The sequence below is a fragment of the Chiloscyllium plagiosum genome, unplaced genomic scaffold (genome assembly GCF_037043375.1).
Source record: "Chiloscyllium plagiosum isolate Xiang-an unplaced genomic scaffold, Cpla_swu_hap1 HiC_scaffold_3, whole genome shotgun sequence".
NCBI classification, from domain to species: domain Eukaryota; kingdom Metazoa; phylum Chordata; class Chondrichthyes; order Orectolobiformes; family Hemiscylliidae; genus Chiloscyllium; species Chiloscyllium plagiosum.
Window position 1 is genome coordinate 62,384,989 of NW_028270141.1, and position 27,033 is coordinate 62,412,021.

The 27,033-nt window shown below is 39.3% G+C and overlaps 1 protein-coding gene across 1 annotated transcript in view; it reads left to right on the forward strand.

Annotated features, from left to right (window-relative positions):
* The window catches only part of LOC122543619 (XK related 6a), a 522,769-nt gene extending 499,444 nt beyond the window's left edge, over positions 1–23,325 (forward strand). Inside the window, exon 3 of the mRNA XM_043682445.2 lies at positions 22,361–23,325. Coding sequence (XP_043538380.1) covers positions 22,361–23,325 — 965 coding nt within the window. The remainder of the gene's footprint in view (positions 1–22,360) is intronic.
* The last annotated feature ends 3,708 nt before the right edge of the window (positions 23,326–27,033 follow it).

Genomic DNA, 27,033 nt, shown 5'->3' on the forward strand with positions numbered 1-27,033 from the left:
GATATTGCAGATCTAAAATGAGATTTGAACACATGACCAGCCCAATGGTGGTAAAACAAAGGTTTTTTATTTCAGTGACATTAGGCATTCACAAACATGAAGATAAATTAAGGATAAATGAGGAACTAGTTACAATATTTACATTAGTTACATTGGGCTGAGGAATTGGGGAAGGGGTAGCAGCCCCAAGCTGTGGTCCACATCGCTACTACTGACATAGGTAGGAAAAGGGATGTGGATTTAAGGCAGAAATTCAGAGAGCTATGGTGGAAGCTTAGAGCTAGAACAAACAGAGTTGTTATCTCTGGTTTGTTGCCTGTGCCATGTGCTGGCAAAGTGAGGAATAGAGAGAGAGAGGAGTTGAACATGTGGCTACAGGGATGGTGCAGGAGGGAGGGGTTTGGATATTTGGATAATTGGGGCTCATTCTGGGCTAGATGGGGCCTCTGCAAACAGCATGGGCTACAGCTGAACCAGAGGGATACCAATATCCTGATGGGGAAATTCGCTAATGCTCTTTGGGAAAGTTTTAACTTTGGGAAGGTTCAGCAAGGGGATGGGGACCTAAATTGTAGTTCTAGTGTTCAGGAGGTTGAGAGTAGTGAGATTTGAAGTGTGTCTACTTCACACTGAAATGAGGTTTCAAGGTTGCAAGAGTTCATCGGCAAGCAGGAAAGGTGATTTGACGTGTGTCTACTTCAACGTGAGGAGCATCCGGAATAAGGTGGGTTAACTTGCAGCATCAGTTTTGACTTGGGACTTTGATGTTGTGGCCATTTCCGAGACATGAATAGAGCAAGATTGGATTGTTGCAGGTTCTGGAATTCAGATGTTTCAGTAAGAACAAAGAAGATGGTAAAAGAGGGGTTGGTGTGGCATTATTAGTCAAGTACAGTATTATGGTGGCAGAAAGGACATTTGAGACTTGTCTACTGAGGTAGTATGGGCTGAATTTAGAAACAGGAAAGGAGAGGGAATTTTCAATAGACCTCCGAATAGTTCCATACATGTAAAGGAAAGGATAGCAAAGTTAATTCTCAATAGGAGCAAGAGTAAAAGGTAGTTGTTATAGGGACTTTAATATTCCAAATATGGACTGGAAATACTATAGTTCAAGTACTTTAGATTGGTCAATTTTTGTCCAAAGTGTGCAGAATAGTTTCCTAACTCAGTATGTAGGCAAGCCAACAAGAGGCAAGGCCACAGTGGATTAGGTACTGGATGTTAGATTTGGAGGTAAATGAGCACTTTGTGAATACAATTTGCTTATGTTAACTGCAGAGATGCAAAGGCATAGGTATATAAAACACAGGACAAGAGTTATTGCTGGGGGAAAGGTAATTATAATGTGATTAGGCAAGATTTAGGATGCATAGGATGGGGAGGGAAACTGCAGGAGATGGGCATAATTGAGATGTGGAGCTTATTCAAGGAACAGCTACTACATGTCCTTCATAAGTATGTACCTACCAGGCAAGGAGGAAGTGGTCAAGCGAGGGAGCCATGGTTTTCTAAAGAAGTTAAATCTCTTGTCAAGAGGAAGAAGAAGGCTGATATTAGGAGGAGATGTGAAGGCTCAGTTAGGGTGCTTGAGAGTTACATGTTAGCCAGGAAAGACTGAAAGAGAGCTAAGAAGAGCCAGGAGGAGATATGAGAAGTCATTGGTGTATAGGATCAAGAAAAACCCTAAAGCTTTCTATAGGTATATCAGGAATAAAAGAATGACTAGAGAAAGATTAGGGGCCAATCAAGGATAGTAGTAGGAAGTTATGCATGGAGTCTGAGGAGGTAAGTGAAGCACAGAGTCAATACTTTTCATCAGTATTCACACTGGAAAAAGACAATGTCGAGGAGAATATTGAGATGCAGGCTACTCGACTAGATGGGATTGAGTTTCACAAAGTGGAGGTGTTAGCAGTTCAGGAAAGTGTGAAAATGGGATTTATCGTAGATTATCTGGGAAGCCAGGAAGGAGATTGCAGAGCCTTTAGCTTTGATCTTTATGTCTTCATTGTCTACAGGATTAGTGCCAGAAGAAGGGGGTAGCAAATGTTATCCCCTTGTTCAAGGAGACATGGTTTGGAAATGCCGGTGTTGGACTAGGGTGTACAACTCACAACCGCCTGAAGGAACGGTGCTCTGAAAGCTAGTGCTTCCTATTAAACCTTTTGGACTATAACCTGGTGTTGTGTGATTTTTAACTTTGTTCAAGAAGGGGAGTAGAAGCAACCCTAGTAATTATAAACCAGTGAGCCTTACTTTGGTTGTGGGTAAAGTGTTGGAAAAGATTCTCAGAAATAGAACTTATAATCATCTCGAGAGGAATAAGTTGATTAGGGATAGTCAACACAGTCTTGTGAAGGGTAGATCGTGCCTCACAGACCTTATTGAGTTCTTTTAGATGATGACCAAACAGGTGGATGAGGGTACAGTAGTTGATGTGGTGTGAATGGATTTCAGTAAGGTGTTTGATAAGGTTCCCCATGGTAGCTTATTGCACAAAATACATAGGCATAGAATTGAGTGTGATTTGGCAGTTTGGATCAGAAATTGGCTAGCTGAAAGAAGACAGAGGGTGGTGGTTGATGGGAAATGTTCATCCTGGAGTTCAGTTACTAGTGTACCGCAAGGATCTGTTTTGTTCCACTGTTGTTTGTCATTTTTATAAATGACCTGGATGATGGTGTAGAAAGATGGGTTAGTAAATTTGCGGATGACACTAAGGTCGGTGGAGTTGTGGATAGTGCTAAAGGATGTTGCAGGTTACGGAGAGACATAGATAAGCTGCAGAGCAGGGCTGAGAGGTAGAAAATGGAGCTTAATGTGAAAAATGAGGTGATTCTTGGGAGTGTGGATGAGCAGAGAGATCTCAGTGTCCATGTACATAGATCCCTGAAAGTTGCCACCCAGGTTGATAGGGTTGTTAAGAAGGAACATGGTGTGTTAGCTTTTATTAGTAGAGGGACTTAGTTTTGGAGCCATCGGTCATGCTGCAGCTGTACAAAACTCTGGTGCGGCAGCACTTGGAGTATTGCATACAGTTCTGGTCACCGCATTATAGAAAGGATGTGGAAGCTTTGGAAAGGCTTCAGAGGAGATTTACTCGGATGTTATCTGGTATGGAGGGAAGGTCTTATGAGGAAAGGCTGAGGGACTTGAGGCTGTTTTCATTAAAGAGAAGAAAGGTTAGAGGTGATTTCATTGAGACATATAAGATAATCAGAAGGTTAGATGGAGTGAACAGTGAGAGCCTCTTTCCTCGGATGGTGATGGCTAGCATGAGGGAACATAGCTTTAAATTGAAAGGTGATATAGGGCAGATGTCAGAAATAGTTTCTTTACTCAGAGTAGAAGGGGGGTGGAATGCACTGCCTGTAACAGTAGTAGACTCACCAGGTTTATGGATGAAAATGGAATAGTGTAGGAGAGAAAGGCTTCAGACTGGCTTCACAGGTTGGCGCAACATCGAGGGCTGAACCTGTAGTGTGCTGTAATATTCTATGTTCTGTGAATTCTTTTGTCTGTTCTGATTGCATGTCCTGAAGAAGGGTTGCAACTGAAATGTTGACTTCTCCACCTCCTGATGCTGTCTGGCTTGCTGTGTTCTTCCAGTCTCCCACTTGCCTGCCTGCACGTCAGCCAACTTACTCAAATGATGCCCTTTTTTTCCAGTGAGAGTCTGTTCTGTTGCCCCAGCCATCCCCTCACTTTTAGCACTTGCTTTTGAATGTCCATTGCACAAGGAAAAAGTGCCTACTGTAGTAGAGCCCACATGCTTCATGAAAAAAATCAAGACACTAAAGGCCCTCCCGTAGAGAGCCCCAGAACTCAAACCATTAGGAAGACAGTCCAAGACAACTATCTTCTATACACCATGCTACCATTCTTTCAAGCCTAAAGTGAACATATTAAAGAAGAATAATGAAACCTTTAGAACATCTGAATTTGAAAAGTCGAAGTATTATGGGAGATTGAGTAGTAATAAATTAATTTTAAAATGAATACATAACATAAGGTGAAAACATTGTTGTAATGTCAGAAATAAAGAAAGTTTTGTCCTGGAAGCTTTGTCCAGGTAAGTGGAAAGTATTCCATCACTCTCCTGACATAAGCCATATGGATGGTGAACAAGCACTGGGGAGTCAGGAAGTTAGTTACTCGCTGCAGGATCCCTAGCCTACTCTTGTTGCTGTTGTGTTTATATGGCTAGTCCATTCAGTTTCTGATCAATGGTAAACCCCAGGAAGTTGATTCTGTTGGAATTCAGTGATGGTAATGCCGATGAATGTCAAGGGGTGATGGTTAGATTCCCTCTTGTTGGAGATGGTCATTACCTGGCACTTGTATGCTTTGAATGTTATTTGCCAACTATCAGCCCATGTGAGAAATAGAGAAAGGAGCAGGAGCATTTAGAAGCTCAAAATAAAGGAAACTAACATTTTTGAGCAAGAAAACCCAAAAGCAACTGAAAAATAAGAATAAGCAAGGGAACTTGAATTAATATCAAAAAGCTGGAAAGAAAAGTATTTGTACCAGAAAAGCTTGGACAGTATCTGTAATTGTTTTATTGGACAAATATTATATATATGGCAGATGCTTTGCATAAAAAAGCAATGGAACACAAAGACTCACACTTAGAAGGAAGGCATGCCAGATTTTGCCCCTGCAGGACACTGATACTGGGCATTCCTCCTGATTGAGGATACTGCATCTACCTAGAGCTTCTAATCATTCAGAAGCTGGCAACTTTATCACAATGCAAAAGGCTGTGGCTGTTGCTATGCTGACAGAGTATACCTGGAATCTCAGAGAGAAAGTAAGTATTGTTGGGGAGCAGAGATTATGTGAAGTTGAGAGGAAGTGTGAAGCTCTGGAATTTGGAAGCAAGAGCAGGCAAGATGTTGACTCTTAGTGGCAAGTCTCTATCCTCATGTTTATGTCTCACTTAGGCACAACTAAATCCATATTGTCCAGTTGATATGCAGCAGCACAGTTTCACTAGTCTTGTAGGTCTGCATGACATAAAAGTGGCAGCTGAGGCAAGAAGAGGTTAGTAAGTGGTTGCTAATTGACCAGAGTCTTAAATGGACATTAGATGAGAAAGTTGCTCATGGGTATTCTTGCCTGGAACGTAATTGCATGAAGGCAGTGACTGGAATCGGGTATTAATGACAACTCCCTCATTTTCAAGGCCTCTTGCCTTCTTCCTCAACTTCTGTCAGCCTAGAAGATTTCACACAATGAAATAGTTTGTGTACAAGTTACTAAACAAATGCCTTCAAAAGAATTGTGCTTCAATAAAACATTTAGTCAGATCATTTTGAGATTTTTGGAATTCTTTATCTGTGAAAAAAGATTACTTCTTGTTGCTGTTGCATATTGATATTAACTTTTTCATAATTCTGAGATTTTTTTCCATCTCTTTGCATTCTTAACAAATACCAGAGTCAATGTTACAAAAGATTAATTCTGACATAGTTACTTCTGGTTTCATGGTATTCTTGCATCATTCAATTTCTTAAGATAAAATGCATAACAAAATATATGTTTCTAATTTACAGAAAGTTGCCTAAACTCTGTTGCATATTACATAAATTATCTAATGTTGTTGAATATTGGTTGCTGATACAATACTCAAGAGAACTTGTCTAATTTCAGTTTAATGTTAGAAAATTGCAGAGACAGTGTTCAGAAAATTAGAGACCATCTCTTAAATAGATACTTGGAACTATCTGACATTGGATAAAAGAGAAGGTTACTGTTATAATTTTACTTTTGTAAAGAAAAGAGTACAGAAACATTTTGGGAAAAATTATATATAAATAAGGATAAAGCTAATCAAAATAGAAAAAGTTTCCTCCACTAAGAAGGCATATAATAGTAACAAATTTGAAGCATTAGCAAAGTAAGAAGTTGAATATTAGCTCACTAGTAAGGCTATCAGAATGATTTTTAAAACCTTTAAAATTTGCATTGTGAATGATTAGTTTGTACTCAAAATCTTCACTTCATGGATCTCCTGTCTTGTCTTGTGCTCGGACTATTTTTAGTTTATCTTTTGTTTACTTATTACAAAAGGTAACATTCTGTTATATTAAAAACCACAAAAATTGGTCAAGCATCCTATTGTCAGCATTTAAAATCCAATTAAGTCTCCTCCCCTCCCTGCTTATCCAACTCAGTTAGCATCACCCCGATCACTTCACCTTCACATGCTAACATGGCCTTCCCTTAAGTGCATATATATGATTTGCCTCAACTACTTCCAAATGTAGCAAGTTTTTAATCATTGTCTTCCTGGTGGGTTGATACACAAACAATTTCAGACTGCTGTCTGCAAACACACTGTTTCACCTTAGTTTATTCCCCAATAGTTAGAGAAATGATGACTGTATATTTTAAATCTCCCAGCCTGACTTCACGGCAAGAACCCTTCACAATTCTGAGATTTCTCACCACGTCTTGTTAAGTGATGGGATTCACTGCTAGGATCATCCTAAGGACTGAAATGATTGAAAACAGCAGCAGAGAGTGAGGAATGCTAACAGTTTCATGTAAGCCTAGAAAGATACTTCTATTCCGCCTGATTCTTACTACCTACTAGATTGGCCTGATGGCAAACTCAATTTAGCTTCCTACCAAGATACCAGTTAAAATTACAGTTGAGTCTCTCCAAGACTTCAAAGGAATCCAAAATGTATACTTAAAAAATATTCCCTCTAGACTTTGCCATTTTCTCTGTTGATCCATTTAAAATTCTGATCCAATTTCTCGAAGAAGCTCTAGGATTGGCAAACAGCCTACTGTCTCCATTTATTTTAAAGACTAAAATATAGATTCCTGATCATTTGTGGATTTGCAAGAAGTAGTGTTAAAAAATAGGCACATCACAGACAAATTCATGATGTGCTATTCAACAAGAAAATAATTCAACAAGAAAATAATGTCACCTAGCCAGGTGACTGATCTTTCAGTGGGAAAGTATTTTGGAAACAGTGATCACAACTCCTTAAGTTTTGAGATAGCTATGAATAAGGATAAGTCAGGACATTGCAGCAAGATACAAAATTGGAGGAGGGAAAATTACATCAGTTTTAGGTAGGAGCTAGGGAGTGAAGGGCTTTTGCCCGAAACGTCGATTTTCCTGCTCCTCAGATACTGCCTGACCTGCTGTGCTTTTCCAGCACCACTCTGATCTAGACAGGAGCTAGTGAGTGTTAACTGTTATCAAGCAAGTCTGTACTTGACATGTGAGAATTATTTAAAGACCTGCTGAGGAGAGTTCAGATCCAGCATGTCCCAGTAAGGAGAAGGGACAAAAATGGCAAGGTAAGGGATCCTTGCATAATTAGGGAGGTTGTGAATTTAGCCAAAAAGAAAAAAGAAGCATATGTAAAGTTCATGATGCTAAAATCAGACAGGGCCCATGAGGAATATAAAGAAAGCAGAAAAGAACTCAAGCAGGGAATTAGGAGAGCAAGAAGGGATCATGAAATGACCTTGGCAAGTCATAGTCATAGAGATGTACAGCATGGAAAACAGACCATTCAGTCCAACTCGTCCATGCCGACCAGATATCCTAACATAATCTAGTCCCATTAGCCAGCACTTGGCCCATATCCTTCTAAACCCTTCCTATTCATATACCCATCCAGATTCCTTTAAAATATTGTAATTGTATCAGCCTCCACCACTTCCTCTGGCAGCTCATTCTATACACGCACCACCTGTATGTGAAAAAGTTGCCCCTTAGCTCTCTTTTAAATTTTTCCCCTCTCACCCTATGCCCTTTAGTTCTGGATTCCCCCACTTTAGAAATAAGACCTTGTCTATTTATCCTATCCATGCCCCTATGATTTTATAAACCTCTATAAGGTCACCCCTCAGCCTCCGATGCTCCAGGGCAAACAGCCCCAGCCTATTCAACCTCTCCCTATAGCTCAAATCCTCCAACACTGGCAACATCTTTGTAAATCTTTTTTGAACCTTTTCAAGTTTCACAACATCCTTCCAATAGGTGGGAGCTAAACAGAATCCCAAGGCATTCTATACATACATCAATAACAACAGGATAACTATGAAGAAGGTAGGACCACTCAAGGATAAAGGACTGAACTTCTGCTTGGAGGCAGAGGATGTGGGTGAAATCCTAAATGAGTACTTTGTGTTGGTATTCACCCAGCAGAAGGATACAGAAGATAGTGACATTTGTGTGGAGGATGCTAATATGCTACAGCATTTTGAAGTAGTGTTGGGTTTCTTAAAGAGCATTAAGGTGTGTTGGAATGACTTTTACGGAGATAATAAATTTTCAGGAGACAGCAGAGCTCTTGGCACGTGGCGATTTATTCATCCATTCTGGTACAATACAAGGAGGCCCTCAAGTCTGGTCTCACCGGAAGGGAGAAAGTGAGGTCTGCAGACGCTGGAGATCAAAGCTGAAACTTTATTGCTGGAACAGCACAGCAGGTCAGACAGCATCTAGGGAACAGAAGATTCGACGTTTCGGGCACATGCCCTTCTTCCCCCACTTTACAAGGTGAAGAAGGGCATGTGCCCGAAACGTCGAATCTTCTGTTCCCTAGATGCTGTCTGACCTGCTGTGCTGTTCCAGCAATAAAGTTTCAGCTCTCACCGGAAGGGTTCAATTACCCTCTTAATCAGGACAGATCAGAGGAAATGTCAATGACACTCTAATTTCAAAAACAAATAAAGTGTTTTCTATACATTTACCTTGTAACATTAACATGATGGCACTTACTCCCTCCCCCTGTATACTCAGTGCTAGGTTATTCAACTATTATTGGATTTCTAGTACAACACTCTATTAGGGGTCGTAAAAGAAAGAGGTTCCAGTTTGTCTGGGGTTAGGCCACTTTGATTATGGCTAACAGATAGTGCCTAAGGCAACAATCAGGGAAAAGGGCTTTTAGGTTTTGTTTAAACACTTGTACAATGAAAGGGAAGTGGCCACTCCTCCCAGTTCAGAGATTCTTCTCATTTTGTTTAGTTTTAGCTGGGGACCCAGAGAAGCTGCTGGAGTGAAAAGAGGTTGCATGCTTCAGCAAATGATCTCGAGCTGATCCTCTCTGCTATCTCTCTCTCTCTCTTGTGAGAACCTGTGTTTGAATTTACTTTTTGCCAATGGGTCTGTTTATGGAGATGTTGCAGGAAATCGGAACAGCTCCTTGTTAAGTTGTGGGAGATATTGTTTTGATCAGGTTTTCAAATTGTTGTTGTTCTAAATTTTATTTTATTTTGTTTGCGTTTCATTCGGTGGTATGTAAATAATTTCTGTTTTACTTGAAACCAAGTGGTTTGACCAACTGCATCACTCCTGGGATATCCACCTTACATCTGCCTAAAACAACTAGAAAAGTTAGGGTTTGGGCTACCTTCTTAAAATGTTTTGAGGGGGTCTGGCCTGATCCATAACTTTGTTCCTCATCCTTCATTAAATGTAAGGATGTGGAGATGGTTTTGAGCATCTGCAAACAATACATGGACAAATTTACAGTGTTATAAAAAGAAATAATAATCATAATAACGATGATTATGATTCCATGGACCAAAGGTGTCCCCAGGGATTTCAGCCATCCCATGGGCCAACTTCATTGGCTTGAGATTGGGGTTTGTAAGCACCCCTTTTTCTGTTAGTAGCCAATCAAGGTGTATCCTGTTCTTGGTACTGTGGTTTGGATGGCAACCATTTCAGTATTAACCTTATCGAGGTCCTGAGAGGTGTAATTTGCTATCTGTCCTAGGATAGCTGCCATATTGATAGATTCTCTAGCTAGTTTGCCATACCAGGCAAACACAAAGGCAAAGAACATTTTTGTTTCTCTAATGGCTGCCTCAGTGATCTCTCCTGCTGTAGAAATGGCACAATGTAACCTAGGTAAATGACATTGCCCAAGATGGCAGTAGCCATGCATACACTTTGCATTCACACACAAAATAAGTGCCATTGTACATGATAAAATGAGTTATATATTCAAAAAAATCAGTCATGTTTTAAGGTTCCTGCTGACATAAGGTTGGTAAAAGTAAATTTAGATGTCAGCAAAGTAACTATAAAATATTGAATACTACTACTCTGACCTACAGGCCATCTCCAGCTTGAATCTAATAAGGCAAATAGAAGCAACCAGTTTTTCTACCCTTGTTGTGTCCGTAATGGTGACAACTGTTGAGGTATGGGAGATACCAGCCCTCAAAAGCAGGAAAGCTGCAAACTGCTGATAACCATTCTTCTCATGTACTATTAATGTCCACCCTATATAACCTGATCTCTGCAGAAGATTTGTCAGCCATGCAAACCCCAGCCATTGGGGATTCATTTTGGTGAATGATCCATTCTGCCACTTCAGATGCGAGGAAAGGAATTGATCTCAGAAAGATACTGCCCTTTGAATGTATGGGAATGTCTGAACAAACCCAGCAACTGGAGACATTAGTACGATTGGCATAAGCATATGTCATATAGAGGTATATATTAACATTCTTTCTTTACCACGTACCCATTTGTTCTCAGTGGGATCAAAGTCAAGAGAAGCCTTACAGAAGAGTAGCATTTTCATGCTAATTAGTATTATTCTTTAATACAATTACCACAGTGCAACCATGTCACAATCTGTTTTGCAAGATCTTCGAAGTAATATTGATTGTTCGTGAAGTTCTGAGATGATGTTGCTAGAGGGCATGTTGTGATCTGACAGAGAGAAAGAAAAAGAAAATACCAGATTTGCTGATGGCTATTAGTTTCTATATGCCTTTAACTGTACAGGATGTTTCCATTTATCAATTCCATTTTCATTAACAAGCACCATACCTATTACCTGTTAATATTACTTCATAAGGTCCATCGCATCAGGGGCAAATGGCTCTCTTGCTTGAGATTATTTTTACCAGGTTCTTTGCTCCTAGGGCTGGAATTCCTGTTTGTTCTGGGTGTCTCTTGAGATTCCCAGTCTTAGACAAGCTGCTGACCTTCTGCTTGTCCATAAGTATGTGTAAATGCTGACAGAGGGATTTCATGCTTCTTACTTGTTCCTTCCTGTTAGTGAGTTCTGGTCCCCCAGTAATCAGGCCCGAGGGGATTGTTCTTGCCATTCCTGCTATGGGTTCAAAGGGTGTTAGTCCAGTGGCTCTCAAGGGTATTGCTCTCTGGGCCATTAAAATGGCTGGTCAGGATGGGGTCCATTTAACCCCTTCTCATACCTTTGCCTCAGTCAGGGCATTTCTCAGAGTTCTATTCATTCCCTTTACCATACCTGAGCTTTTGGGTGGTAGGGGCTATGATAATTCTGTGTTATTCCTAAGAGTTTGGATGCTTCTTTCAGACATTTGCCTGTAAAGTGGGAGCCTTGGTCTGAATCCAATTGTAGGGGAACTCCCCATCTTTGTATTGTTTCCGTGACAAGTATTCTTGCTACTGTGGTTGCTATAAAATCCCTTGTGAGGAAGGCTTCAACCCATCTATGAACTGGTCAACCATGCAGAATTTTTTATTCTAATTTTGTGGGAATGACCTATAAAGTCCATTTGGATGTGTTTCCATGGTTCCCCTGGATGGGGCTGGTGGCTCTTTTTAATTTTAATTGATAGTCCTGGTTCTGCTTGTGCACATGCAGTATATCACTGACAAAATTTAGCAACATGCTTTCCCATTCCTTTCCATCACAAGCAATTGGATATTAGTTGTAGCATTTTATTCCTCCCTATGTGCGCTAGTCCATGGTAAACATTGCATAGGGTCCGTTGACAGAATGTGGGAACTTACCTTCTTTCTTCCAAACATCAACTGGTGCTAACGCTGCCCCATCTTTAATCCATTCTGTTATTCCCTTGTAAACTAGCTGCTGCTTGCAAACTTAAAATATTCTATTCGTCATCTTTAGTTTCTTGTTTTTTTCACATTTGCTACTGTTATCAATTCCTGTTCTAACATTGCTTTTGCTCCACTGTCTGCGTATTTGTTCCCTTTGTCTGGCCTTTGGATCTTTCTGAGTGTTTTAATTTTAATTACTGTGCCTCTTTTGATTCAATAGCTGCTTCCACTAGAGTCTCATATTGAATTGTACTTCCACTTGAGGTAATATAGCCTCACCTTGCTGATGCCATCATGTAGTCGTGGACCACACAAAAGAGGTATCTATGTCTGTGTGGATGTTAACCCTTTACTCTTTTCCTAGATGGAGGACAGCATTAAATGCTTTTAGTTCAGCTACCTGTGTGAAGTGACATCCATCTATCCTTTCTCCTGCAAAGGTTCCCTTTTAAATTAACCACAGCCCCCACCATCCAGACCTCACAGTCATTATACTTCTGTGCCCCATCTACAAGCATGTATTTCACGTTCGGCCCCTCTCATGGCTCTTCCTTAACTCGACACTGTCTCTCTTCTTCCTGCTCCATGAGAGGGATACAATCGTGTGTCTCTCCTTCCTGATGTACATAGCTTGCTGGGTTCTCTCTATTGTTTTTAGCCACTTCAACATGCTTATCTCCTGGCAATGGTGCGGCTTCCCATTTGGCTCACCAACCTGTCTGTAACACCTCTCAGTCTGCCAGCTTCCAATAGCTAGACTATACTGTGTGGGGAATATAATATCACCTTCCCCAGTTGTGTCAAGAGAGAGGATGTTTTTAGTGCCCAGGTAGCACTGATATTGTTAAGGAGGCATGCAATCCTTAACTTCCTAAATCTAAACTGGTGAGTCCATTTAATTTCTGCTTCTTGCACATCAATTATGGCTCCAATTTGTTTCAATAAAGCTATCCCCAATACTACCTTCATTATTTTTGCACACATAAATATGAGCATTAATTATATAATCATCAATTCTCATATCAATCAGTTGGCTCAGAGTGGCCGTTTGAGTCCCACCACTTACACCCTGTACTTTCACAGTTTTATTTGTTAAAGATAAATGCGGATCTGCAGTAGAGATATAGGCTCTGGTATCTATTAACATGCTGCACTGCCAGCCCCCTAATAGTGCATCAATATATATCAGGTAAAAACAATGACTGCAGATGCTGGAAACCAGATTTTGGATTAGTGGTGCTGGAAGAGCACAGCAGTTCAGGCAGCATCCAAGGAGCTTTGAAACCGACGTTTCGGGCAAAAGCCCTTAATCAGGAAAAAAGGCAGTGAGCCTCCGAGGACATGGAGGTCCTGGGCCTCCTTCACCGCCGCTCCCTCACCACTAGACGCCTGGAGGAAGAACGCCTCATCTTCCGCCTCGGAACACTTCAACCCCAGGTCATCAATGTGGACTTCAACAGCTTCCTCATTTCCCCTTCCCCCACCTTATCCTAGTTTCAAACTTCCAGCTCAGCACCATCCCCATGATTTGTCCGGACTTGTCCGACCTGCCTAGCTCCTTTTCCACCTATCCACTCCACCCTCTCCTCCCTGACCTGTCACCTTCATCTCCTCCCCCACTCACCCATTGTACTCTATGCTACTATCTCCCCACCCCCACCCTCCCCTAGCTTATCTCTTCATGCTTCAGGCTCACTGCCTTTATTCCTGATGAAGGGCTTTTGCCCGAAACGTCGATTTCAAAGCTCCTTGGATGCTGCCTGAACTGCTGTGCTCTTCCAGCACCACTAATCCAGAATCAATATATATCAGGTTATCCCATTCCCTTTCTCTGTGGGATGCTAATAGTCATTGGTCCCTGATTAGTTTCTGAAATTCGTCTGCAGTTAATTGTCAGCCTGTTCATTCCTGTTGCCATTGGTGACCGGCTAGAGATTACTCTGCATCTGTCCACACCTAGTAAGGTAACCAAACTGAGGCAACCTGAATATCATGTATATGCATTTCTTCTTTGTTAATCTATTTACATAATTTGCTTTAAGATTCAATATTTTTCAGATTCAGGTTCCTTAATATGTGTTTGTTTTTTATCCTCCAGTTTTATTTCCACAGATTACTTCAGTCAGTAGCAGTAAAATAACATCATGCATGGACTAAAAATTTCTGAAAAATAAATAGTATCCATCCATTCCACATCAAGCAGAATGTATGAATTAGTATTGATCCAATACAGATTAAAAAGGAGATGGGGCATAAATTCCTGCATATAATTACATCATCCATCTCTCCTCCACCTGCAAGGAAATGAATATGTTATATTTCTAGCAATAGAAAAGCCCACCTCCTTTGTTAAATTCTCCCTTTTTAAAAACACATTGCCCAGAGAGAATTGCAATTTTCAACTTCGATATTTTTACACCAAAGTACATTTGCAATGAGTAAATCTTATAATCCAGAACTGTGTGTTAAAACAATGTTTTGAAGTCCATTCTGGCCTGAAAATGAAATTCCAAACATGATAATCTAAACACAAGATTCCTGAGATTAAAATTTACCCAAGCTTCTTTCCTCCTGTTTATGTTTGAGACAGTTCTGGTGTCTGTCCTGTGTATATTTATTGGCGCAGGCTTTTGTTTTTGAGACATTTAAGGAGTAGGAGATAAGTTATGTCTTTTTTGATTTTCAATTCCTTTTCAATCAATTGTGACCAATTCTAAGAAATTTTTACCATGCTTTAAGACACAAATTCCAAATCAACAATTTATATTAGTTTTTTTTTCACAACCGTGACTCGTTCCCTTAAAGTGATGTCATTTTAATAATGTATGTTCCAAACTTAATACAGATATATGCACTGCAATTTCAAATCATCATATATTCCCAAAATACAAAGTATCTCCAGATTTTGAGCTCCAGACAACAAAACCATACGAGTTATACAAGACAATGTAAAGCAACCAACGAGCAAAGGTGCATTCAAACCAGACCACAAAGAGTTAACAGTGTACTCAGAAACCAGTCACTCTTCCTTTTGCTCACAGTTTTTCCAACAGCTCTATACTGTTTGTCTCTCAAGACTAATTTCTCGATTTTTTTGTGTATTCTTTCACACCTCGATGGTTTCTTCACCCCAATATTTCTTTTTTTTTGTGTAGCCCTTAGCGCTCCAGTGGTTTTGTCACCCCAGTATTTTTACATGCCACACCCTTTAACACTGCTCTCTCCGTATTTGCTCCAACTGTGTTCTGACTTATAAGCACATTTACACACTGAGTGCCATCTGTCTAAAGAGTGGTAAATTAAAATACTCACCAACTCTGCTGTTCCTAGCACATAGGTGTCAGGCAGAATACCCTATTTGCAGTAGAGTGTTTCAAAACTGCTGGAATAAATTTTATGAAGATAATAAACTTGCAAGAGTCAGCAGAGCTCAAGGCACATAGTAATTTATTCATACATTCTACTGTTACAATATAGGAAGAGGCCAAAGACGTCCCTCAAATCTGGCCTTGACACAAGAGTTCAATTACCCTCTTAATCAGATTGGAAGTCAATGACACTTTAATTTCAAATACAAGTAAAATGTCTTCATACAGTTTTCTTGTAATATTAACATGGCAGCACATACTCCCTCCCCCTGTACACTATTGGTTAGTTAGTGCTGGGTTGTTCACCTATGGGTTTCGACTATAACACTCTAATAGTAGACTTGTTGCTGTTATCTGAATGGGCACCTTTTGATATGTGGGAAACTAATGGTACTTATGAATTTTTATCTCTGAACAGTTGTTTTGTTCAGGACTGTAACAGAGTCTTCAATGAGATTTCCCATCATTCCCACTCTCTCAACCTCTCTCCTTGATAAGCGATAGAGAGTCCTTTCTCTATTATCTATTACTTGTAATTAGTTCTTAAACCTTTCTTTCTAATATTTTGTTTAGTGATTTATATATATATAAATATTTGTGTATGTGTTAAGTTTATAATTTATTAGAAAACTATATTTGTGATTTTCTTGAAGAATCTTAATTAAAGCCTACTTGTGGTATTATAACTGATTGATTAGAAAAACCTTAAATGAAATAACTTATGAAATGTTCTTATTGTTAGGGTAGCAAAAACTGTTGCACATTCAATCTTACTGAGGAAACATTGTTCTCTGCTGAGAAAACATTAAACAAATGTTTCTCACGTTTTGTAATTTCTGTTAAACATGTAATGCAAAGCTTCTTGGGGTGTTGTCGGTCATTTTTGCTGTACTGTAATGGACTTAGCCATCACAAGATGGATAAGTCCTCAGGGCCCAATGGTATCTGCCCCAGGTTATTCAGAGAGGCAAGAGAGGAGATTGCCAGGGCCATGACCAAGATCTTTGTATCTTCACTAGCCACTGGTGAGGTCCCATAGGACATGTGAGTAGCTAATGTTGTGACTCTGTTCAAGAAGGGAATAAGGGAATAAGCTGGGAAGCTATTACAGAGAATTCTCTGGGATGTATTTGAAAAAGTATGGCCTAATTAGGGACAGTTAGCATGGCTTTGTGCAGGTTGGGTCATATCTTACTAACCTGATTGAATTTTTCGAGGTGACAAAAGTGATTGATGAGGATAGAGTAGTGGATGTTGTCTACATGGATTGAGATACATGGGATCCATGGTGACTTGGCCGCATGGATTCAAAATTGGCTTGCCCTTAGAACACAGAGAGTATTTGGTGGAAGGGTTTTTTTCAGGCTGGAAATTGTGACAAGTGGTGTTCCACAGGGATCGGAACTGAGACCTCTGCTGTTTATGATAATTGACTTGATAGATGGGTTAGTAAGTTTACAGATGATACAGAGATCAGTGGAATTATGGATAGTATAGAAGATTGACAATGCATTCAGGGGGATATAGATCAGTTGCAGTAATGGGCGGAGAAATGGCACATGGAGTTTAATCTGTATAAGTATGAGGCGCTGCACTTTGGGAGATCAAATGTTAAAGAATAGTATGCATTTAATGGCAGAACCCTGAACAGCATTGATGTACAGAGGGATCTTGGGGTTCAAGTCCATAGCTCCCTGAAAGTGACCATGCAAATAGCTTCGATAGGATGCCTGCTTTTATTGGTCAGGGAATTGAGTACAAGAGTCAGGCTGTCAGTTGCAGCCTTAGAAGACATTGGTTAGGCCACACTTAGAGTATTGCGTTCTATTCTGGTTGCCACATTACAGGAAGGATATAGAGGCTTTGGATAGGATGCAGAAGAGATTTACCAGAATGCTGCCTGGGTTAAAGGTTATGATCTATAAGAAGAGGCTAGAAAAACTGAGGTTGTTTCTCTTGATAGGTTATGAGATACAGAGATAGAGTTGATAGCCAGAATCTTTTTCCTAGCTTTGAAATGTCTAAAACTAGGGGGCATGCATTTAAGGTGAGAGGGGGCAAGTTCAAAGGAGATGTGAGGGCAGATTTTTTTACACAGAGAGTAGTAGGAATTTGGAACACACTGCCGGGGTGGTAGTGGAGGTAGATACAATAGAAGCTTTTAGGTAAGCAGATGAATATGCAAGGAATGGAGGAATATGGGAGAGGATAAAGAAGGTCAAGCAGCATCAGAAGAGAAGGGGACTCTACTCTTCAGGTCGGAACCTTTAATCGGGACAGCTGATGAAAATTTCTGACCAGAAATGTTGATTCTCCATCTCCTCTGATGCTGCTTGACATGCTGTGCTTTTCCCAACTCAATTCTTTATCCACTCTAACTCTCCAGCATCTGCAGTACTCACTGTCTCTATGGAATGATATGGCAGGCAGAAGGCATAATGTTCGGCACAACATCAGGGCCAAAGGGCCTATTCCTGTGCTATTGTTCTATGTGCTATTCCTGTGCTATTGTTCTATGTTCTAAAATGTTTAGGCATTGTGATGTTAGGTCCCGGGGGAAAAAAAAGAATGAATGGATGTTTACTGTTCTGTGATCTCAATGCCACTGGGGAACTCATAGAAATCTACCTTTAGAAATACATGTTGGAAACTAATCTAAAGAAATGTAACAATCTGCAACATTTTCTGGATCATCATAAATGGTTTTGTATGTTTGAGAAGATTTGTTGATTGTGGTTTTAACTTCTGTCATTTCTCAGATTATTTTTAATAATTAATTCAATGTTTATGATTACAAATTAAGTGTTAATCTGGATTAGATGCAAGGAGCACATTTAGTATATGCTTTGCAGTTTTAATATTTTCCAAACTAATCTGTTAAAATCACACAAATTTTAGAATTTGGTGCATTGAAGTGAAGAATTTACGTGCCATTTTATTTTACCACCGCTGTTGACATTCATCCTCGTCATTATTATTTTATAAATTCAAATATATATATTCGTTAAAGGAGACAAATCTTAGAAAAATGTCTATTTGATAATATCCCAGGCAATTTTAATTTTAGTGGATCAAAGGTAAAACCTATATAGTTACCAAAGCATAATTTTGTATTAATATAATGAAGCGACATTAATTTGAAAATGTTATGCAGCCAGATCATCTGGTCTCCAAATCCCTAAAGACAAATCTGAAGATGAGTGTTGGTACCCTGTGATCGTCAAGTTCAATTTCCTATGGGCAATTTCCCTGCCACCTAGCAACCTCCATGAATGTCTCTGACTCTAATCTAGAATTTGTTTTGGGAATAATCCTCAGGATTTAGCTATCCAGTCATCAGGAAATATTAGACTGATCTAAACCTCATATAACACCTGTGTAACCAAGAACTGATCCCTGCATTAACAACCTGACTAACTCCTCAAACACCCAACAACACCTGGCCACACTGCTCAATCACGAACAATCCCAAATCCTCCCAAATACCACACTGCTAACCTGACTCAACCCAGCTACCTCTTAAATATCTGATTAATCCTTTACTCAATATGACATGTCTATACCCTGAACTATCTCACCCACCAACCACCTCATCCACCCTAACCTATCTACTAATCCATATATCCAACTCACTTACTAACCACTTCACCCACATAACCACTTACCCTATTATTTTGTACCCCTCTTTGAAACTTCCCTACATACTATTTCACCCACTTAGCCATCTTACCTACTCACTTACTCAACCAATTCACTGACTCAATGATCCATTCACTAGTATTGCAACTGAACTTTTAGACTTATTGCCATAAATAGGGAATGTGTTCTTTCTCTCAACTTTACTTTGCTCCAAAAAAGTTCTCCAAAGGACCCTGTATAGTGCTTACCTGTGACAAATTGAGTCAGAAGATCCCAAAATAAATGCACGATAACATTAAAATTGGGATGATTTGGAGGTGCCGGTGTTGGACTGGGGTACAAAGTTAAAAATCACACAACACCAGGTTATAGGCCAACAGGTTTATTTGGAAGTACTAGCTTTGGGAGCGCTGCTCCTTATCAGTGGAGTATAAGATCATAAGATACAGGCTTTATAGCAAAAGTTGATATTATATATTGAAAAAGACCTGGATTGTTTGTTAAGTCTTTCATCTTTTAGAATGAACATGTTGATTTCAATTCTTTCATATGTAAATCACAGAACTTTTTTAAAGTTACATTCTCAACTGAACTTTAACAATTGGTGTCCTGTCGGCCCAGTTAATGCACTGAGGGTGTGAGGTGTTTGTGTGAGACTGTGCCACAATGTTCAGACTGATTCTAATCTAAAAAAAATTGGATTTACAGATTCTTACATGGATTTATGCAGTTTTTTGAGTAAAATAAAATGTAATTCTGCAAGTACAAATTCACGCAATAAACTTATATGTGTGTGTGCATGTGGGTGTGTCGGGAGGGTGGTTTTATGAGTGTCTGTGAGAGAGCATGTGAATGTGTGTGAGTGTAAAAGGATATAAGTCTGAGAGGGTACATGTGTGTGTGAGTATGGGAGTATATGTGTGAGCGTATGAGAGAGAGCTTGTGTATGAGAGAGGATCTGCGTGAGTATATGGGTCTGTAAATCTACAAGAGGGATTTATAGAATCTTACATGGATTTGTGCAGTTTTTGAACAAAATAAAATGTAATTCTGCAAGTACAAATTCACCCCTCAAACTTATATGTGTGTGCGCATGTGGCGGGGGGCGGGGGGGGAATGCGGTGGTTATGAGCGTCTGTGAGAGAGTGTGTGTATGTGTGTGAGTGTGAGTGTAAAGGAGTATAAGTCTGTGAGAAGGTGCGTGTGTGCATTCAAGTGTGGGAGTGTATGTGTGAGCAAATGAGAGAGAGCTTGTGTATGAGAGAGGATCTGCAGAGGTGTATAGGTCTGTAGGAGTGTGTGTGTGTATGTGTCTGTGTGTGTGTGTAGTGCAGTGGGGTCACCTGTAATGTGACATGAACCCAAGGTCCCAGTTGAGGCCATCCCCATGGGGACCCATGAGTTCAGTGCCCATGGGGATGGCCTCAACCGGGACCTTGGGTTCATGCCACACTACAGGGTGACCACATTGCACTACACACACACTTACAGACCCATACATTCATGCACAATAACGCACAAAAGTTCTATGATTTACATGTGAAAGAACTGAAACCAACATATTCATTCTAAAAGGTGAGAAACTTAACAAACAATCCAGGTCTTTCTCAATATATAATTTCAGTTACATCACACTGTAAACTTTTGCCGTAAAGCCTGTGTCTTATGATCTTATACTCCACAACCACCTGATGAATGAGCAAAGCTCAAAAAGCTCATGCTTCCAAATAAACCTTTTGGCCTATAACCTGGTGTTGTGATTTTTAATCAAGTTGGGAGTTATTGAGTGTTGCAGCAATCTGACCATCATCAGTTCTGCTAGGAAGATCTGGGCCTTCCAACTTCAACCGAGACAGGTTCCTTTTCTGAGAACTAAATATATAAAGAATAAGTGTCATTGAATGGAATTAGATATTTTAACCTACTCTAAAGATTCAAATGAAGTCCTGAATTAAATGATTGCACCTGTATGGTTTAGCTATGTTGTTTAGATTTTGCATTTTGTCTTCAAATTACTTTCTTGTATGCTAATGAGACAAACTACTTCATATTTTTAGTTAATTTGTATGAGTTTGTTTTAATACAGCACAAGTTATCAAGTTTGTTATTTATAATACAATACTATATCCATAATGTATGTGATCTTCATACTTTAGCTTAATGGGATTATTTTTTGATAAATAACCTGTAATTTAGATAGTCTGAATCTCATATTTTACAGCATTCTCCAGAGGTTGGGTTTTGATTTCTTCAAGTCAAAATAACTATGCTGGGAGTAGCAGACTTTTTCAATACAGAGGAACCTCGATTATCCGAATACCAATTATGCGAAGGAGATCTCGAGGTCCCGATGGAAACATTACATCAAAGATGTGTTTCCAACAGTGATTGCGTCTTTTGTTTATAGGGATTAAATAGGCACAGTCTCTAAATAACTGACCTCCCGCCCTCTCTCTCCCCACACTTTCCCTGGTGTTCTACAGAGGGGTGTACCCTAAACCCTCCTTCCCCAGATAATCTCTCTAACATTGTCTTGTACAGGCCAAACATGGAACCTCTCAAAACGTTGCAGTAAAAGGGTGTGTGTGTGTGTGAGCACGCTATTTAGAGACTTACCCCACACAGGCAGCTGCAGCAGCAGTCTTATTGTGGGTGTACAGTCCGGCTGCCCCGGAGAGGGGGTGGTGGCAGACGGTGTTTGGAGGCTGGGCAGTGTTGGACAGGATTGGGGAGTGGGGTGGGGCGATTTTGGACGGGGTTGGGGAGTGGGGGGGCAATGTTGGCCCGGATTGGAGAGCGGGGGGGCAGTGTTGGATGGAGAGGTTGGACAGAGAGCAGTGCTGGGGGGCAGGGGCTCGCACACTGTAACCTGCTGCCATCTCCTGAACAGGAGCAGACTTTAAAAATTCCGAGCGCCAGAGGAAAGACATTTAATCAATTAACCGAATAATTGATTATCTGACCGAAATAGTGCCCACCCATCTCGTTCGAATAATCGAAGTTCCCCTGTACTTTAGAATGCAACTTTAACATTTAAAATACAACTTCAAAGGTTTATTTTACAAGCTTGAGTTTGTTTTACTGAAACTCCAGTAAAGTTAATAATTAATAAAAAGTTAATTCAAATATTTTACAAATTCTGATTTTGCAGTCTATGTACTAGAAGACTTAAATTTTGTTGTTTGCTCATAAAGATCTGCACAATCCAGTTACACTGTCACTTGGTTTTAGTTGCATCATCGCAAATTACCACATTACTGGATTTGTTCACAAAACCTAGAAGATAAAATTGAAAAAAGTTGTGAAAGAATCTATGTTTCTGTTAATAATGATTTTAACTCTTCATTTAGATTGAGAAAATCGAAACAGTGTATCAGGCACATTACGGTTATTTATGTAAATTTATATTTCTACATTTGTGCACAGATTTTCATCCTGATTCCACTTTTTTCACTAGATATACTGGAACCAGAGAATTTAGTGCTGTAATTATTATAACCATGTTTTCTCTCTGTCATGCCAGGTTTGTCCTCTATGGCCTCCCTGATGTCCCTTGCCTGGGTGCTAGCTTCATACCACAAATTGCTGCGGGACTCCAGGGATGACAAAAAAAGCATGAGCTACAGAGGTGCCCTAATCCACATCTTTTGGCGTTTGTTTACCATATCATCCAGAGTCATTTCTTTTGCATTGTTTGCTTCTATTTTTCAGTTATATTTTGGAATATTTGTAGTTGTGCACTGGTGTGCAATGGCATTCTGGATCATTCATGGAGGAACAGATTTCTGCATGTCCAAGTGGGAGGAAATTCTGTTCAATATGGTGATAGGAATCGTATACATATTCTGCTGGTTTAATGTCAAAGAAGGCCGGACACGATATCGAATGTTTGCCTATTATACTGTAATCTTGACAGAAAATGCTGCCTTGACTTTTCTTTGGTATCTTTACAGAGATCCCACAACCACTGACTTTTATGCCATAACTGCACTGTGTACAGTTTTTATTAGTTTTGTTGCCGGGGCAGCATTCATGTTCCTGTATTATGGTTTACTTCATCCCATGGGACCACGGACAAGGATCCTTGCCAGTTCTTGCTGTGCTGAACTCCTCTGGGGAATCCCTCTGCCTCCAGAGCTGGAGGCCATGGCAACAACGCCAGCAGCACCTAGAGGATCCCAGACTACACCAACCAGAGTGGCAGGTGATCAAGAGGAGGAGGATGCAGCAGAGACCTGCCTGCCTGTATTCCAAGTGCGACCCACAGTGCCACTTACACCATCAGGCCGACCCTACCTACCGGAGGGACCAATCATCAAGATTGACATGCCAAGGAAAAGATATCCTGCCTGGGATGCCCACTTTGTAGACAGAAGGCTGAGGAGAACAGTTAATATATTACAGTATGTAACTCCCACATCTGTAGGTATTAGGTATAGAGATGGGCCACTTGTATATGAGCTGCTACAGTATGAATCTTCACTTTAAAGCTTCACCCACTGATACTGACAAAGAAGTAATTATGTTTACGTCAGGCACTCAGATACTCTCATACAACTCCCAAAACACAAAGCTCACAGATATGTTTTCCTTTTCCTGGTAGCTGTCTGTATATAAAGATATTATATATGTTTTGTAAGTAACAAAAAAAGTGAAAAAAATCTTTTTACATGGCAAAATACAGTATTTATACTGTATATTTAATGATAAAAGTCTTCATTAGGAATTTCCAACAGTTACTTAAAAAGTCACAAATACCAGTGCATACATGCACACGTACAGACACAGATACAGCATAAGTAATACATTTACATACACTCCATTTACCTGTATGCAGAACATTTAAGGACTGACGGTAGGTGGGACTGAAAAAGCAAATCATACAACATCAATTAATAAGAAAATTTATAAGTGGTGCAATTTTAAATCCCTTTCAGGGTTTTGTGAGCTTGTGGGGTTTTTTCAGTTCCACAATCCCATCCTTGGCAAAAAAGTCATGTTTCTAAGTAAATACTATATGTTTCTTTGTGTACGTGAGCTTTTTATTCAAGTAATAACAACCTGTTATTACCATTTAAGGTGCAACCATATGTCAAGTACAGCGCATCAGATCTTTGACATATAGTTTTTCTTTTTTAACTGAAATATTGCTGTTTGGTTTTGTAATTTACAGAGTGCTTTTTTAATTTAAATAGTTGCAGAAAATTTATCAATTTTATAACTTGCAGCATGGGAAAAAAAAACTGGAGTTTTTCTTTACCTGAATATACCTGATTAATTGCTTACAATCACATGAGCCGCAGAATTATATAACAGGTTTTTATAATGTTAAATCCATAACAGCTGTCTGCCATAAACGGACAGGCCAAAATACTCTGGCCAAAGCCATATGGTGAGATTCAATAAGCCAATTTACAGCCTCCAACACCTAGCTTTCTTTTAACCCTTGTGTGCCTAAATCAGGCCTTTGCATGAGGAACGTGCATGCAAACTTCTGGAATAGGGTGACTCTTATGACTTCCTTATGCAGCTCAGGTGTATTCTGGTGCAGAGATTCCCAGATAGCTTTGGCTTAGGAGATTAAAGGCTTCCTTGGATAATGTGGATTGAGATTTTACTAGTATGAAGCAATGTCGAATATTATCACAATGTTATTTATTGTGCAGCAAAAGTATTGCATATATACTTGGACATATACTATTTTCTTTTTAATACAACTCAATGAACATAATCTAATTTAAGGAAACTATCTACAAAACAAATTTCTTTCAGACTTTACAGGATATTTCATTTCATATTTAAATATGTACAAAAACACATTCACATCATAGGCCCTTCTAAATTTGAAGCATTTTAGCATGATAGAATTTCTCCAAACTTATTGAAAACATTAGCAAATTATTTTGCACTGAAACAGTTTCTTTCTCTTACTCATATATTTGAAATCAAAAATACATTGAAAAAAGAGTTAATTAGTCACACTATTTTCTATGTGTACATTTAGTTCACCCACCGTATTTGGTTTACCGATTTATAGTTTTATAGTGCTAATCAATGTATTAGAACATCAATATTTTGTAATATTTTCACACACCTACCATCCTTTAGAACACATTGATTTCCTTTTCAATCAATGAAGTAGTGGTTAAAAATTGAGCCAAATTACGTGGGCTATATCCAAGATTATGAATATTACAAAACATCTCACTAAGAATACAGCATTCAGAAAAATTGAGGAGTAAATATACCACATGGTTTTATTTTGATAGAAAACTTCAAACTTCTATTCCACACTTTATTATTTAAAAAGCTGAATCATTGAATCACTGATTCTCTGAAGAAACTGTTTGTATATTTAAAGAAGTCGGAAAATGTCATGCTGGAAAAGCACAGTGGTCAGGCAGCATCCGAGGAGCAGGAGAATCGACGTTTCGAGCATAAGCTCAGTTCGAAACATCGATTTTCCTGCTCCTCGGATGCCGACTGACCAGCTGTGCTGTTCCAGCACCACATGTTTTGACTTTGATCTCCAGCATTTGCAGTCCTCACTTTCTCCTAGCCTATTTAAATAAGCAATGCTGTAACAGATCTTGAGGCAATTTTATTTACCTTGTATTCCCAGTGGGAAGATGTATCTTATCTATGAAAATACATATACACACACATGCCTCAGTGAGAACATTTCCATGAGATAGTTTGAAATTTTTTGTAAACCACACTGTTAGTTCATATCTATCAAATAGATAGTCAAACACTTTAGTAAAAGCAACACACTACTGTAAATCTGAAACAAACACAGAAAATGCTGGAGAAGCTCAGCAGATCTGTCAACACCTGTCGTAAAAGAAACAAAGTTAAAGTTTCAAATCCAGTATTATCTCTTCACAATCTGCTGAATTTCTCCAGTATTTGTATTTGTTAGAGACATGAACCATATGAAATGATGCATCATTTAATTAACAATGGTTAGAACCATAAAATGTCACAGCACTGGAACATGCACATCACCATGCTTTTGCTGTGTTTGGTTATTCTTAATGCTCATACATATTGTCACTTCCATATCACACTGCTACATTAGAAAATTTTAATCTAACTGTATAAACTCCGATTCAAATTTATGAAATTTATAGTTTATTTTCCTTGAAGTTATTCAAAATTTATGATATAGTTCTGCAAAAAAAAAGACATCTGCAATACAGTAACTATTAAATGACTCCATGTTATTCTGCAAGATCAACCCTTTTTGTTACTGGTGGCATCTTATAATTTTTTTCTCACGGTCTACCTTGTTTGATAGATAAATAGCCAAAGATACTTAATAAGAAAATAATGTAAAAAATTATTCATCTAATGACCTAACACATCTATGTATTATTTTCTATTCCAAAATACTTACCCACCAACAAAGATTCAATTTTTTTTCTAGCACAGGCCATTTGCTTCCAGCCATCTCTAATGGACTAGTAAATTATAGCATTGCAGAAGACAATTGGTCCAGTGTGCCTTTGTTGGTGTGAGTTTTCAGCTGACACTGTCCATATCAATCTAATGTGTTAGCCCTTTCTTCTGTCTCTTTATATTCTTCTGTTTTAAATACTTACCAATTCTCTTTAAATTGACATACTCCATGCCTTAATAACCATTTGTCGAATACATTCTAACATTCTTTCAATATTAAACTATTCAAATCCTTTCATCAATTTGAAAACTTTCATCAAATCAATTCTTAGCATTGTTGACAGAGCCTCTTACAGCAGCTCTTCATGACTAGAATACAGTTCCCTTGGCGTTATTCCAATGACTTTTGCATGGCTCTTATTCCCTTCCTATAATGTAGTGCTCAGAACATCAATTGTATCCTTATCAATGCATATAACATCACTGCCTTCATAGAGTCATAGAGATGTACAGCATGGAAACAGACCCTTCGGTCCAATCTGTCCACGCTGACCAGATATCCCAACCCAATCTGGTCCCACCTGCTAGTACCCAGCCCATATCTCTCCAAACCCTTCCTATTCATATACCCATCCAAATGCCTCTTAAATGTTGCAATTGTACTAGCCTTCACCACATCATCTGGCAGCTCATTCCATACACGTACCACCCTCTGCGTGAAAAAGTTGCCCCTTAGGTCTCTCTTATATCTTTCCCGTCTCACCCTAAACCTATGCCCTCTAGTTCTGGACTCCC